General features: G+C 45.7%; 1 protein-coding gene across 5 annotated transcripts in view; it reads right to left on the bottom strand.

The window, feature by feature from the left end:
- LOC119168643 (cytochrome P450 3A16) overlaps positions 1 to 16,230 on the bottom strand; it is a 291,485-nt gene that overhangs the window by 145,128 nt on the left and 130,127 nt on the right. For all 5 annotated transcript variants that reach the window (XM_075890905.1, XM_075890902.1, XM_075890901.1 and 2 more), the window contains one exon: positions 3,993 to 4,138. In XM_075890905.1, the coding sequence (XP_075747020.1) occupies positions 3,993 to 4,138 (146 nt within the window). The remainder of the gene's footprint in view (positions 1 to 3,992; positions 4,139 to 16,230) is intronic.

Genomic DNA, 16,230 nt, shown 5'->3' with positions numbered 1-16,230 from the left:
CACCCGTTATGTTACGCGGTTGTTACACTGAAGTGTTCGAACTTCCTTTCAGTTATTGCTTTAATCCCGCAAGTCCAGGCCACAGAAGAGCTTGAGAGCTTGATTTTTTATGTGTGCTGTTTAACGTCCCAAAGCCACGATCTGATTATGAGAGACGTCGTAGTGGAGGACCCCGAAAGTTTGTACCACCTGGGTGTTTTCTAACGTGCACACAAATCTGATCAAATGGGCCTGCAGAGTTTCAGTCTCAATTTAAAATGCGAACGCCGCAGCCGATACTCAATCTCGTGACCTGCGGGCGAGCAGCCCAGTACCTTAGCCACTAGACCAACACAGCATGGTCGGGAGAGCATGTATCTGGCCCTACCTTGACTAATCTTTTCCTATGGACCCTGTTGCCCGTCCTTAACTCTTCTATACTGTTCATGGTCTCTTGTGTACGGAGCTTTCTAGCGGCCCCGGCCATCGTATGCTGTCGTCTCGTGTTGCTTTGCGTGAGAATGAAGAGTAACTACGTTAGGAGTAGGGAAACGATTGGCACTGCATCATAAATAAAAGTTCCCTATGCCGCCCTGGATTCTGAGCAGGTTGCAAGCTACAATGCCCGCACTTGCTTGCCCGTGAACGCTTGCTTCATTCAAGCGCAGGCGAATCAATTCTCAACAATCCCTACAGCCTTCACGTTGGGTGAAGTCCGTCGGTGGAACTGTTTATGCGAGCCGTGAAAACTTCCGCGTACCCACACACAAAAAGAAACGCTAAAGAGCACCGCATGGTACGCGTTATCATTACGCTCCGCTTCATCTACTTTTCAGCGCCGAGGACGCAAGCGCCGAAGTTCGGCCATTGCATTCAATAACTCTGATGAGTGAGACATTCAGTGAAGATAGCGACATGGAAAAAAAAAACGAAGAAAAGTGGTGATGGCAACATATGTATTTCAGAGCAAAAAGTGTATTTGCGAGGCGAGTCTTGCAATCGCGATCCAACTTATGCGAATGTGGTCATTGTTACCCAAAGCCAAATAGGAATACTAGCTAAGCACAGCATAGCCTCTCATAATATAAGGGTGAAGGATATTGAGGCTCAGTAAGAGAGCAAACAGGAAGAGTATGACAATGGTAGCATTGAAATGAAAACATTGAAAATGAAATGCAAAAGGAAACGGAAATAGAAACATTCAAAGCGTGAGAGAATAAAGAAAGATAGAGAAGGTAGAAACAGGTAGCGAGAGATTTAGAGAACGAGCGGGAATATAAAAAGACCCAGAAAGGAAAATAAATTGAAAGACAGACAGATATATAGATACGAACCAAAACAAAAATGCGAAAATAGAAGCAATAAACACAGAAATAATAAAACAAATACGTAACTCTAAATTTTCAAGGCCTATTAAAGGACCTGCCTACCTAGAAGCCGAATCAGCTAGAATGGCTCAACCAGTTCACTTCCAAGTGTGGTTACGATAATCTTCGTCTTTTGGCCTGTTTCTATCACTTTGAAGTTGTTTAGTTTTGAGTTTTCTTGGCATTTCTCCTCTTTCTCTTGATAAAAGCTTCATCTAATCCTGTAGTCGTTTCATCGCCTTCTATGCCTTCTTTTATTTCTGTCGATGGCTGCTTCTCCCTCTTTTCCATTTCAATGCTTCATCAAAGCTTCCTTTCTCTAGATTCTTTTCTTTTTTTCTCTCTCTCCACAGTAAATTTATCATGTATCCTAGCTCTTCCACCCCTTTCCATTTTTCCTGTCTCTTTCTTGGTACCTCGTTCCTTTCGCTGTTCTTTTGTCGTCACCATTAAATAAGTCTTGTGCAGCATTGAAAATATCTGGCTAAACGGACCAGCATCAAATCCCTAAAAATGAATGCCCCCAAACTCGGCTCAACTTTATGTCAATAAATGAATGTGAAACAATGTTGGAAATACTTTATTCTTGATTTTATGAGCAATGATAACGAAGAACACAGTGTAAGGTTTGCACGCTTAGCTAAATCATTTGATGCGGTTTGTGCACTCCAGTATATTTACCAGTGTCATACAAATTTCGTCATTTACACCACCATACTCACCTTCGTTTAGGGTGTTTTCTGCTCAGTTAACACTTAATCTGTAGCTAAAGAAAATGGGGTATCGTTTCTCAAGTCCGCCCTTCAAGGACTTAGTGCATACATGTTATTGGGTCATCATAGTAGGGCCAGCGTAGAGGGTAGTTGGCTGTACATGGTTGAAAATCGCGACGTGCTAAAATTGAACACGAAAAAACACACTGAGGCACACTGAGGCACACGCGAGCATGGCGTGCGCAATGCCCTAACGGCGCCTCAAAAATTAATTTAACTTTTTCACCAAGTAAACAGCAGTAACCAGAAGCACAATCTCACATGTTCTGTTAAGGAGGTCAACAAGTTTGTACGACGTGAAAAAAAAAAATGTCGTACATGGTACTCCTTTGTCATGCGGAAATCTGTACGTTGGGCAAACTGGTAGGTGTCTTAATTCACGTTTACGTGAGCATGATTACAACTACAAGCACATTAGTCACCTTGGTAACTTTGCCAACTCTCGCTTAACGTGCCGTTGCACGCCAGATTTCGAAAACACCGTTGTTTTATTGAGATCAAAATATAGAAAGCAAAGAGATATCATGGAAGCTTTCACGATGCGCAGGCTCGGTGTAGACAGGTGTGTTAGTGAACCATCTATTTATTTGCCCTACAAAGAATATGCTTCTTTACGTGGACCTTTTAGATGGTTGTCAAGGTTAGACTTGATATCCCGCAAATGGTTGCTTTCTTATAGTGGGCAGTGTGCAGTTTTACGCTCTTTATTTTGTTTTTCCTTTCACCCTATAAAAATTTGTCATGTTTCTATCGAATAAACAGTTGTTAGTTTGCGCTCGTTGTGTCCTACCAGTGCCTCCATGTGCCTTTTGTGTCCAATTCTAGCGTGTCGCGAGTGTCAACAATTGCGTCATGTTACTCGAGAAGTTTAAATTCTCGATACCTATATTGTAATTGATAAAGTTGTAAATACTGTGAGTCATTGAAGCTTTAGCGTATGGCTGCTTTATGTGTAATGGACAGCAAGCACCCTGAGAGAACATGCGCGAGTAATGTTTTCGAATTTAAGTATATTACTGCGCTAAATTTACTACTAAATGGTAAATAGAGAGGACACGCGCATGGTGGGAAATAACAATTTATTTCATTTTTTTCAAGCTGGTGGTAACGAGGTCACACAGAAAAAGCAAGGCGTTATTGGCAGCAACAAACTACTCTCACCATGTAAAGATTTTGAATTCCTGTCAGTGGTTTCACTGCCTTGTTGAAATGTATAAAACAGGCAACATTTGGCAAACAGACAACAGAAAATGCGTTCATATTTGTGGTGGTTATTCGAAATAGTCATTTGAAATATGGATTTTCATTCACATTAACTACGGTATCGAGGAATTCAAGAAACTTCAGGATATAAAATTACTTATTTACACGAAATACTGCTGATACAAACCGAATCATGATAAGGTTCCTTCCAGGTAGACTTTGAACTTTCATTAACCTGTAGTTTACAGACATCCCCGATATAAAATAAATGGTTAACAGAAATTTTATTTAGCAGCCAGTTATTATGACTGCCCCGCCGCGGTGGTCTAGTGGCTAAGGCACTCGGCTGCTAACCCGCAGGTCGCGGCAGCGAATCCTGGCTGCGGCGACTGCATTTCCGATGGAGGTGGAAATGTTGTAGGCCCGTGTTCTTAGATTTGGGTGCGCGTTAAAGAACCCCAGGTGGTCGAAACTTCCGGAGTCCTCCACTATGGCGTCTCTCATAATCATATGGTGGTTTTGGGACGTTAAACCCTACATATCAATCAATCAATCAATCAATCAATCAGTCAATCAATATATCAATATGACTACAATTAGCCGATTCTCTCAATGTTTACGTTTTACAAGAACACAACGCAGACATCTCGATGGTATTGACTGTACTTACAAGAGAAGAAAGCCCTCCAGTTGTAGTCAGCTGCAAAAAAGCGCTTGGCCTGCAAGACGAACGGATTGTTTACATCCCGGTGGGAGTCCAACTTAAAGCTGAATGTTGACTGCGCTGTGACGTCTAACGCATATGCTCCGAAGACCCTGCGCCAAATATTTATTTGTATTATTAGAAACATTTAATCTGAGCAAAGGTCACCTAAATGTTTAGTTTTCACACTGATTTATCACTCAGGGAGCGCGATGCAGCCACAAATATGTGCTTGCAAAGATGTAAGAAAAACGTAACTTGTCAAATCAAGCAGCAGAAGGTGGAAGCCACAAAATGTGCAATCTTTCGACCAGTGCAGTTGAAGTTTTGTGCACAAAGAAAAAATGCGGCAGCTAAAGGGTAGCTACTCAATACCTTCACGTGCCAGTACAAAAATCGGTGGTCGGGATAGCACGTTTTACTTAGTACAATATTCTTTCTAGGTAACGCTTATACACAACTGGCTTTAAGGGCACTCCTTACATTGCCAGACAGCGCAGGGAAGCCTGTGTTTTATGACTGTCAAATTGTGAAAGTCGAAGAGCAGCAGTAACTAAAAAACGTATATTGCGGTGATCGTAGATGCTAATGAATGAAATCTGCAAAAGCCTCTTATCACCGCTATGATGCAGCGCATATCATGCTTGTGCACTATTCGCCTACCTTACAAGCATACGTGAACAAACTCACTCATGAGTGCGATATATTAGGCCCCCTCAGAACCAGATCGGTACATGAATGTGTGGGCGAGAAATAATGCCATGCGCATGGACTTGCTCGGGCCCTTTCCGAAGTCACAAAAAGGCAACCGCTAGATCGAAGTCACTACTAACTAACTAGGTACTGCGAAACGAAATCCCTACAACGGGGCACCACTAATGAAATTGCGTATCTTTCATGGACAAGATCCACCTTTACCACAATGCGCCAGCAGTTATCACTGACCATGGAACAGCCTTTACTGTCCAACTGATGCAAGACGTCATAAAATAGTAGAACCGCTCATCACAAAACGATTTCATACCATCCACAAACCGATAGTCAACGTAGAGGTTAAACAAGACGCTCGTTTACGCGTTGTCCCTGTACGGCGACCACAATTACAAAAATGGGACGACATTTTGCCATACGCAACATTCGCTTACAACACTGAGGTTGGAGAAGCTACCAGGTTCCCCGCTTTCCGGTTGCTTCACGGCCAAAAAACAATTACGAAGCGGAATTTCATGCTCTTACCTGACATGAACGATATCCCTACTGATGCGAATGACTTTGACCGGCTCGGTGACGCAGCCCGCAAAAAAAGCACTCAAGTGGATTCGAAAACAACGCATTTACTTGCAGAGGTACAACTCTCGTCATCGCAGTGTTATTCACCAACCCGCTGATCTAGTGTGGCTGTGGATTACCGTTCGCCAGAGGAACCACTGTGAAAGTTACTTCACCGCCACTTCGGTCTCTATATAGTACTAGGGAGCCTCAAATATGGCAACTACGAAGTCCTGATTGAAGACACAGCTCGGTGATCTCAACGTTCCGAGCAGGCGGACATCGTTCATGTATCAGGGATGAAGCCACACTACCCCCGAACCACCTGACACTGCTTCATCATACGTACTCTCACGTCTAATTGGCATTGAGCATCAGGACGGTACTTTTTTAGAAAGGGGGTTATGCCACGAGCATGGAACGAGATTAAGCCTTGTGAATGCGTGTACGCGCCATTGTGTAAAAGAAGAACACTGGGCGATGGGCTCGTCTTCATGGTTACCAGTTCAGCTCGACGTCTAATGCTGTTGCACCTCTGAACAGGTATTGCTTTCTATCGACTATCGCGTGACAATAATTTTATTAATTTGAATCCGAGCCGGTCCGATGATGACGCATGGGTTTTCTTAGCGCAATCTGCACTGTAGGCCAAATATCACCATTACTACTAATGGAACGTTCACAATGTTGAATGACCTGAAAAGTTAGGATGCGGGATGGATGTAAAGTGGCCGTTTTAAAGTGTACGCTCTATGTAAGCGTAAAACACACACACACACACACACACACACATATATATATATATATATAAATATATATATATATATATATATATATATAAATATATATATATATATATATATTTATTTATTTATATATCTTTATATATATATATTTATATATATATATATGACGCTATGATCAATGGGAGGCGTGGCCTGGCTCATCTGCCATGCCATGTTTATTCCAAATCACTTCTTCATCGACTTCTACCAACCAACGCTTCATACGTCACACGCTTCCTTCTCCCCCCGAAAGAAGGCACGGATTACGAACAAGAAAAAATAAACAAGGAGAGGTTAAAAAGTCACAAATGTGAAAATTCACAATTGGTTCTATGCTCCAGGGGAGTTCCGTAAACTTTCAAAGAGTTCAGGGGAGAGTGCAGCAGTCCGGTTAACGCAGGAGTTCTGGTGGGCGAGGCTGGTGGTTGCGTCCAGGATAATACGAAAATGCTTTGGACGTAGAGATAGGGGTAATCGCAGCTGGCGTTCTTGTGAAGAACGAACGAGGCTCGAACATCTTGCAGAATCGACAGTTCCGATATTGTAGGCTTCGAATTCCTCGTCGTGGGTGATACACAGGCTATGCAGGCAGCTTGCGTGTGCGTTAATCGAGGTTGATTGGGCGCTGTTTGTGTTCCTGCCGAGTACAAGGGGTGCTTTTGTGGCTTTTGGAGATTTTTCTATAGCGATGTAGCAGATGTTTTGATCGAAGGCGCATTTTCAATCTCTAGTGGAGATTGTATCCACGACGATGGACCTTTTCGCAATGTTCTTCGGGCCTTAAGAGTGGTTTCGATGAAGTTTTCTTTTGTCGTTGACAATGCTGAAGAATACGTTGACGTTGTAGTTTCTTGGTTTCGCCGACTTGCTTTTGGTGTGACATTGATCGTGGTGTGCCCGTATTCTTAGCAAGCCCTCTGCAGGCTTCTACGACGCCAACCAATGCAGCTGTTGCTGACGCAAGACAATGTGGGGGTTTCGCGCACTTGAATCTTCTGTATGCATAAACCGCTCATTGTTTGTCGTTGCCTGAAGGGTACTTATGTCATCATAAGTCGCACCTACGCTTTTGTTTTCAGTGTTGGCAGTGAGGTTGTGCACTGGATTGACGTCGTTTCGATCTTTGGATTGATGAACACTAGACGCTTCTGCAAAAGACTTTTCTTCACAAGATGCTGATTGTGGATGCTTCTTTCTTTGTGGAACTGCTGAGCTGAATACCAAGTCAGTTTGAAAAGTGCGCATGTAGCACGAAGTATTCAATGCATCTGAGTCATCAATAGTGGATTCAATTCTTTTATGCAGCGGAGAGGTAAGCATTGGCGTTATTTGCGCGGATGAGGAGCCAGGTGGAAGGTTGGGAAAACGACAGCGTGGTCTTTCCATGAGCATGTGGCTAACTTCACCTTACGGGTATTGTAAATTCATGCTCTGTGCTCGAATGCGTGAAGGCTGCTTATGATTGCGATGAATGAGTTCGAATGCACTGAAAGTGTTTGTTCTACTCGAATCTTCATTATAGAGTTCGAATGCACTGAGAGTGTGTGGTCTAGTCGATTCGTCATTATAGTCTTGAAACCAGACGATCGTTTCTTCTTTTATCATTTGACAAGACTCGTCGTTGTCGAATATGAGGGTGAAGTAAAATTGAAATGCCTCACCGGTGATGTAGTCGCTAAAGTTCGTAATCATCTCCCGCTCCGACCAAGATGCAGCGGTAGCGTGGAACTCGAACAGGTCGAACCAGTCTTCCACTGCTCCGGTATACTTGGGGATGGGAAGGTCAGTAGATGCTTCTGACATGATGCTGGTCGATGCGTAATGCTAGGCGCTCGTACGGTAGTCCTTGTATGCTCAGAGTGTCAGGCGGAGGAACGCATAGATGATGAGCGACTGATGAACGGGCTGGCAGGTCTTCATCCTGTAAACTCGTGTGACGCTATGATGAATGGGAGACGTGGCTTGGCTCATACGCCATGTTTATTCCAAAGCACTTCTTCATAGGATTCTACCAACCATCGCTTCATACGTCACACACACACACACACATTTATATATATATATATATATATATATATATATATATATATATATATATATATATATATATATATATATATATATATATATATTGTTACGTACAAAGTTTCTGCATGCTACACACAACACTACTCGACGTTTGGCGTGTCGTCATTAAAATTCCGCTGTTCTAGCCGGCCTTTACCGCGGTAGGGTTCATCCAAGTTAAGGCCCAGTTCTCCCTGGCACGCATCGCGCACAACTGGACCCGCTACGAATACGTCATCACCAAACGGGACGCTGACTACGCCAACGATGTCCGGGATATCAATATCAACCGACCCGCGACCATGGTGTACGAATAACTGTTTATTGGGGCGAACTTGTGCCCGAAAAGTAAAGAAAAATGTAGCGGCGTCTCTAACAGGCGATCATCAAAAGGGGATCAATCTTCGAGAAACCCTCGAGCGGTGCACCACTTCTTTTTCATCAAAATCCCGTGCTGAGGAGGCGCACGCAGTCACGGTCTTTTCCTGTTTCATCATCAAGCCGCTGATCTCTTGGGGGGCGCACGAACTAGCGCGCGTAGTTTGAATACTGCGTTTGCCTTGCGTCATTATCCCTCCTCCAAAAACGCATCGTCCCGATGCGTAAAAGCAGTGTTGCTGAGATGGCCTGAATGCGTGGTTTTCATTGGAGAAATAGGTATTCCTCATAATCGGGTGTGTATGGTTCGATGTTCATTGCCTGTCATAGTATGGCTTCATTCTGACTACATGCACGATTTCTGTGCTGCTTCGGCATCTTGATGAGCTCACTTGTCCTTCCGGTGACACCTCGTAGTTCAAGGAGCTGACGCGACGAAGGACTCGGTAAGGGCCGAAATAGCGGCGCATGAGCTTATCGGAAAGGCCAGGCGTCCACACGGGAGTCCAAATCCAAACTAGGTCGCCTGGTGCGTAGTCGACTCCTCTCCGACGAAGGTGTTAGCGGTTTGCATCCACGCGTTGTTGTTGTTGTTTTATATGATGTCGCGCCAACTGCCGTGCTTCTTCGGCTCGCTGAATGAATTCGCTGATCTCAGGCTTGTGCTCTGTATTGTCGCCTACAGGCAGCATTGCATCTAATGGTGTGGTAACTACTCGACCATAGACTAGCTAGAATGGCGTCACTTCAGTAGTCTCCTGCACAGCAGTATTGTAAGCGAAAGTGGCGTACGGCAGTATCTTGTTCCACGTACGGTGCTCCAAGTCAACGTAAATGGACAACATATCGGTTAGAGTTCTGTTGAGCCGCTTGGTGAACCATTCGTATGGGGGTGGTAAGCCGTTGTTTTCCTATGACATATGTGGGTAAGTTTCATAATGAACTTCGTCAGATTGGCTGTGAATGCAGTTCCTCAATCCGTGATAACCACCTTTGGGGCACCATGCCGTAGTACAATGTTAGTGACGAAAAATTCAGCTACTTCTATAGCCGTGCCCCTGGTAAGAGAGGCTGTCTCGACATACCGAGTTAAGTAGTCTGTCGCCACTACTATCCATCGGTTGCCCATTGATGACGTAGAAAATGGGCCAAGTAGATCCATTCCCACTTGTTCAAACGGAGATTCAGGTGGTTCGATTGGTTGAAGAAATCCTGCAGGTTTCAATGGAGGCGTTTTGCGTCTCTGGCAATCTCTACATGTCCTTACCTAATGCTGTACAGCATCCAGTAACTTTGGCCAGTAGTATTTAGTGCGGATGCGAGCCAATGTTCTACTCACTCCGAGGTGTCCTGCTGCTGGGTCATCGTGGCAGGCTTCCAGGATTTCTGATCGCAAGGCCGAAGGGACGACGAGTAGGAATTTCTCCCTGCTGTGCTCGAAGTTTCTCTTGTATAAAACGTTGTTTTTCATCAGGTACGAGGACAATCCCCGGAATCAAACTCGAGGAACACGCACGGGTTGCCCTTCCAGATGCTTGATCAGTTTAAGCAACTCCGCGTCAGATTGCTGATATTCAGTCAAGTCTGCGGTGCTGACGGCCCCAAGAAACGGAAAGTCGTCTCCATCTTCCGCAGGTGCAGATTCCATTGGTACACGTGACAGGCAATCAGCATCGGTGTGCTTGCGACCCGACTTGTATACGACTGTTATGTCGTATTCTTGCAACCTGAGGCTCCATCTAGCAAGTCGCCCAGAAGGGTTTTTTAGGCCTGCGAGCCAGCACAGCGAGTGATGGTCGCTCACTGCTCAAAATGATCTACCATATAAGTACGGTCGGAATTTCTGTATGGCCCATATTAACACCAGACATTCTTTTTCGTCGCCGAATAATTTATTTCAGCTCTCGAAAGAGAGCGACCAGCATATACGACCACTCTTTCCTCTCCGTTTTGCAGCTGCAGAAGGACGGCGCCTAGTCCCAAATTGCTTGATTCCGTGTGAATCTCTGTGTCGGCTTCTTCGTGGAAATGTGCCAGGACGGTGTGGTGTAGGAGTCGCTGTCGTAGCTCATTGAACGCCTCTTCTTGCTCACTTGTCCAGGTGCAACGCGTGCCTTCTTTCGTCAGTCGGGTTAGTGGCTCCGCAATCTTCGAAAAATCTTTGATGAATCTTCTGTAATAGGCACAAAGTCCTAAGAATCGTCTCACAGCCCTTTTATCTGTCGGTCTAGGAAACTTTTATACAGCTGCTGTCTTTTCGAGGTCAGGTCGAATGCCTTCAGAGCTAACCACATGACCGAGGAAAAGCAGTTCATGAAAACTAAAATGGCACTTTTGGGGTTTTATCGTCGCCCCTGCTGAACTAATCGCTTCGAGCACAGTCCGTAGTCGTTCCACATGCTGATCGAAGGTGGCCGAAAATATCACGACGTCATCGCGATAAACAAGGCAGGACTGCCATTTTAACCCGGAAAGCACAGTATCCATCATCCGCTGAAATCTGGCGGGTGCGGAACACAGGCCAAATGGGAGTGTCTTGAACTCGTATAACCCATCTGGGGTCACGAAAGCAGTTTTCTCGCGATCTCGTTCATCCACCTCTATCTGCCAGTATCCGCCCTTGAGGTCCAGAGAGGAAAAGAATTTCGCGTCTCGTAGTCGGTCAAGAGTGTCATCGATCCTTGGAAGGGGATAGACATCCCGCTTTGTGACGACGTTCAATTTTCGGTAGTCAAGGCAGCAGCGCAAGGTCTGGTTCTTTTTCTTTACCAGTACTACAGGTGAGGCCCATGGGCTGGCCGACGGTTGAATTACGTCGTCCCTGAGGATTTATTCAACTTGGCCTCTCATGACTTCTCTCTCTTTTGGTGACACTCGGTACGGGTGCTGGCAAATAGGTCTAACACATTGATCGATTATGATGCGGTGTTTGATGATAGATGTTCTTTGCACTTTCGATGACGTGGAAAAACATGAGGCGTACTCCCGTATAAGGCTCTCGATTTTTTGTTTCTGGTTCGGTGATATGGCTGCTTCTATGTGGATAGATGCGAGTATGGAATCTATATTGTCAGGGTGCAGTGATGCAGTCTCAGAAGAATTCAAATCCGTAATCGGAACGTTATCGTGCAAGTGACCAACAACAGTTCCTTTCGCAAGGTGCTGCACCTCATTTCGGAAATTTGTCAGGAAGACACTCGTACACCCATCACGCAGTCGTACAATACCTCTTGCTGCACAGATCCCTTTCTCAAGTAATAGCCCAGCATTGCTTTCTGCCATCCCTTCATAGTCGTTGTACACATTGCTTTTTACGGTGACAACGATGATGGATCTTGCAGGTACTGTTACATCATCGCCTGCAATTTGGAGCGCATCGAATCGTTTTTCACTCTCGAATGTCGCAATGGCGTGTTTCGTCGAGAACGAGACGCACGTTTTCTGCAAGTTTATCACTGCGCCATTGGCCTGCAACAAGTCCATTCCGATAATTACATCTCTTGAACACTCCGACAGGACAATGAAGCTGGCGACGTAGGTGAAGCCGCGTATCCCGACTCTAGAGGTACACATGCCTGCCGGATCGATAAGGTGTCCCCCGGCTGTTCGCACTTGTGGTCCTATCCAAGGGGTCAGCACTTTTTGTAGTGTTCTGGCAAGTCCCCTGCTCATGACGGAACAGTCTGCGCCTGTGTCTATCAAAGCATTCGTTTCGTAGCCGTCTATAACTACCGACAAATCAGAAGCGACGTTACCGTTTCCGCACGTAGTCTTGTGTCCATCATCACATTTTGAATTCGGCACTGGAGGTTGTTTTCTTGCGTAGGCAGCGGCCTTGCCTCCCCAGGTCGCCGATTTTAGTTTTCCCGAAGCGGGCTTTGGGGAAGTCACCTCGGAGAGTTTGAAGATGGGCGCGGACTTGGTGACCGATACCTCAGTGGCGCTGTCGACCGAGACTGATGCTGCTGCGAGGAGTGGCCACCTTGACGCGTTGACAAGTACTCCTCGATTTCAAAAGGTCGCTCCCCATTCCGTGGAAAGGCAGCATTTACGGGAAAACCCCGAAGTCCAGCTCGGCGATATTCACACATCTGGTAAAGATGGCTAGCTTCGCCGCAGTGATAACAAAGCGGAATTCGATCAGGAGTGCGCCATATATCAGCTTTTCGGATCCTAGTCTCGGCTGGAGAAGGCGTAAATTGAGGTTTCGGCAGATGCGTGCTTGCTGCGGCGAAATAAGGTCCAAGGGTGACGAAATGAGGTACAGGGGCGCTTCTCAGTACCTCGGCGTACGAGACTGCGGTCTTCATCGGAACCAACGCTTGAACAGGCTGGGCTTGTGGCTGCTGCTCACGGACTGCCTGTCTCACGTCCTCCCGAACAACTTCCGCTAATGACGAGATCGTCGAGGGGTTGCCGCTTAGCTTCTTGAGCTCTTCTTGAACCACCGATCGAATGAGTTCTCGTAATACATCGATGCCATTCCCGAAGACTGCTGACACCGCGTCTACGGATGCGACGTTAACATCTCGATTGTAGTGCCTCGCTCGCTGTTGCAGAGTCTTTTCAACCGCTGTCGCCTCGGTGCGAAATTCAGTCACGTTTCGCGGAGGAGATCAGAGCAAACCAGCGAAAATCTCCTGCTTCACCCCACGCATCAGGTGCCGACGTTTTTCGTCCTCGCTCATATTTTGATCAGACCGGCGGAATAACCGGCACATGTCTTCCACATACATTGCAACGCTTTCATTGTTGCGCTGGTTTCTTGCTTGCAAGGCAGCTTCAGCTCTTTCCTTGCGGTCTGTACTCGGGTATGTGGCCAGTAGCTCCCGTCGGAAATCATCCCACAATCTAATGGTACCTTCATGATTTTGGAACCACGTTCGTGCGCTGTCCTGCAAAGCGAAATAAACTCGGCGGAGCTTCCGTTTTTTGGTCCACCCGTTGCAGTTGGCGACGCGCTCAAAACTCTCCAGCCAATCCTCGGCGTCTTCATGAGGATCGCCATGAAAAGGGTCGGGTGTCCGTGGCTCATCGACAACGACGTGCGTGGCAGCGACTGGAGACGAAACGACGTGTGCGGTAGCGATTGGAGACGACATTTCGGTACTCTCACCGGAGACAGCTGGAGACACTCTGGGCTCTGGTGGCAGGGGAAATTCCGGCGGCTCACCACGTAGACGACGGCTGGAGCGCTGATGAACTAGCGTGAGCTCAGTTGGTTCGACTGCTCGTGGTTCCGGGCTGCTTCCTCGAAGTTCGACTGGGTTTGGGATCATTAACCAGCACCTCCACCAGAATTATTACGTATGATTCAAATGGTGTACGAATAACTGTTCATTGGGGCGAACTTGTGCCCGAAAAGTAAAGGAAAATGTAGCGGCGTCTCTAACAGGCAATCAGCAAAAGGGGATCAGTCTCCGAGAAACCCTCGAGCGGTGCACCACTTCTTTTTCATCAAAATCCCGTGCGGAGGAGGCGCGCGCCGTCACGGCGTTTTCTTGTTTCATCATCAAGCCGCTGATCTCTTGGGGGGCGCATGAACTAGCGTGCGTAGTCAGAATACTGCGTTTGCCTTGCGTCAATATATATATAGTTGAACAAAATGACGGGGTCGTACGGAGTGGTTAATGGTTGTTGAATGGAAGATGAGTTATCGTCACTGCACAAGCTCGTAAACAGCAAATAGCATGTGTGCCTCCTCAGGTCCTGGGTGCCCAAGGGCCTGGAAGCAAATGTTTTTGATGAAAGAACTTAACTACCACGGCAGTGGTCGCTGTTGACACGCAGTATTGTGGTTGGCTAGGAATATAACCTTAAAACTACGTAAGTAGTGAAAATATGAAAGAGTGACCTGTACCCATTATTTGCTTCTCAGCCTGTCAACATAAAAAAATGAGGCAAGAGATGGCGATCGTATAAAAGAAAATGCTTTTTTTAATACCACCTAGATGTGTACATTCATTGTCGACGTGAAAATTATCGCACAAGTTCTGCAGAATAAATTCACAGCGCTGAAAACAGGGACAGACGAATGAGGCGAGGACACCACAGGTGAGGAGTTGAAACTAAATTCATTAGAAAAAAATGCAAAAGGCAAACCATGTCAGATGACAAAGATGCGTTATGAATTTGTTCCGTAATGTCATGCAAACTAACCCAACTTCCGTGCTCCTAAATATATGAGTGAGTCGCCACCTGGCAGAACGTTCGCATGCGTACCGTGTGTATATTCCATTCTTATTCTGCAACTTGTAACTCCTGTATAGCATGACTTTATTACCGCGTGACCAGATTACAAGATTAGGTTTGTTGACATGCAATGTAGTTGCCGTTGCGTTATCCCACGAGCACTGGCAATGTACCCTCGGCGACTTCTTTATGAGAGACTAAAAGCTCAACGCAGAGAGTGCAACTTAGAAATCGGTGGCACTTTATTGGACGGATGCCGCTAGTTTGTCAGCCAGAGCATTTACTTTAATCTCGTGGTGTAATGCGAAGCAGCACACTACAGCATACTGTTCGCGTGATCATTTATTCCATAGTAGTGGAAACAGTAAAACAGTCCTAGCTTTGTGTTTATTGAGGGTTAATGAATCGTTTATAGCTGCGTTTTATTTTTATTGCTCATGTGTTTACAGCAACATCTACTGCATAGGCTTTGGCGGTTAAAACACTTAGGTTATAATGTAGAATGCCAGCATCCGAAAAGACTACAGACTGACCGCTTGATAAGATACCCTGTATAGCGAAACATCAGCAAAGTACTCAAGGTGGGAATATTTGTGCTGTAATACAATAAAATAGGATTGAGCATGTGCCAGAGGTGCGTGCTTTGCAACCACCACATAAGATAAATCACAAGAATGAGCTCCCACAGCCACCATGAAAGCTATTTTGCGGGATGTTCAGATTGTATTAAAAAGTTGGACAACTACTTACACTACCGTACCTCTGAAATACAGATTACCACTAATAGTATAATAATTGTTCTTTAAAATCCCGAGTGAGTGAGAACTTATTAGAAGGTAGAGAGATCGGCCTGAGCTAGTTCGCCTTAGCCTGCTACTCTACACAGGGGATAAGGATACTGGGAAGGAAATAGGGATCAAGAACGATGATGGAGAGAAGAATATGATTGATATGTGAGGTTTAACGTCCCAAAACGTCATATGATTAATGGAGACAAGAAGAGGTGATACGTATGTACAGGAGCCACTTAGCATAGCACCCTACAGTCTAGTAGGTAGTCCAGCGCTTTCGATAACGTCTAAAAGAGCACTTGTAGCAGTTCTTGACACTGTTTGGTCGTTCATTACTGACAAAATGTAGATTTCACTCAGTGGCGTTTGTCCGATGCTCGCCAACGTTGAAGTTGGCGTTTTTTTGCGCCACGTATAATGGCAGCAACAAAATATATCAGCTGTAGTATCACGAGAGATGCTGTAGTATAAGGCTCCAGAGATTTCGATCGACTGAGGTTCTTTCACGTGCAACTAAATCAAAGCACGGCCTTCAAGAATTTTCGCATTCATCGAAAATGCGCCCGCCGCAGCCAAGATTCGATCCCGCGAGGTGCGAGTCAGAAGCTCACTACCTTATCCTCTAGACCACTGCGATGGGGCACAACAAATCATCTTCGTCATCATGTGATCTCCCAAGAAGCATCGTGCATAGTTCCCGCGTTTGTAGACCGGTCAGCACCT

The sequence above is a fragment of the Rhipicephalus microplus genome, chromosome 3 (genome assembly GCF_043290135.1).
Source record: "Rhipicephalus microplus isolate Deutch F79 chromosome 3, USDA_Rmic, whole genome shotgun sequence".
Lineage (NCBI taxonomy): Eukaryota > Metazoa > Arthropoda > Arachnida > Ixodida > Ixodidae > Rhipicephalus > Rhipicephalus microplus.
This window is presented reverse-complemented; position numbering and strand designations above follow the sequence as displayed.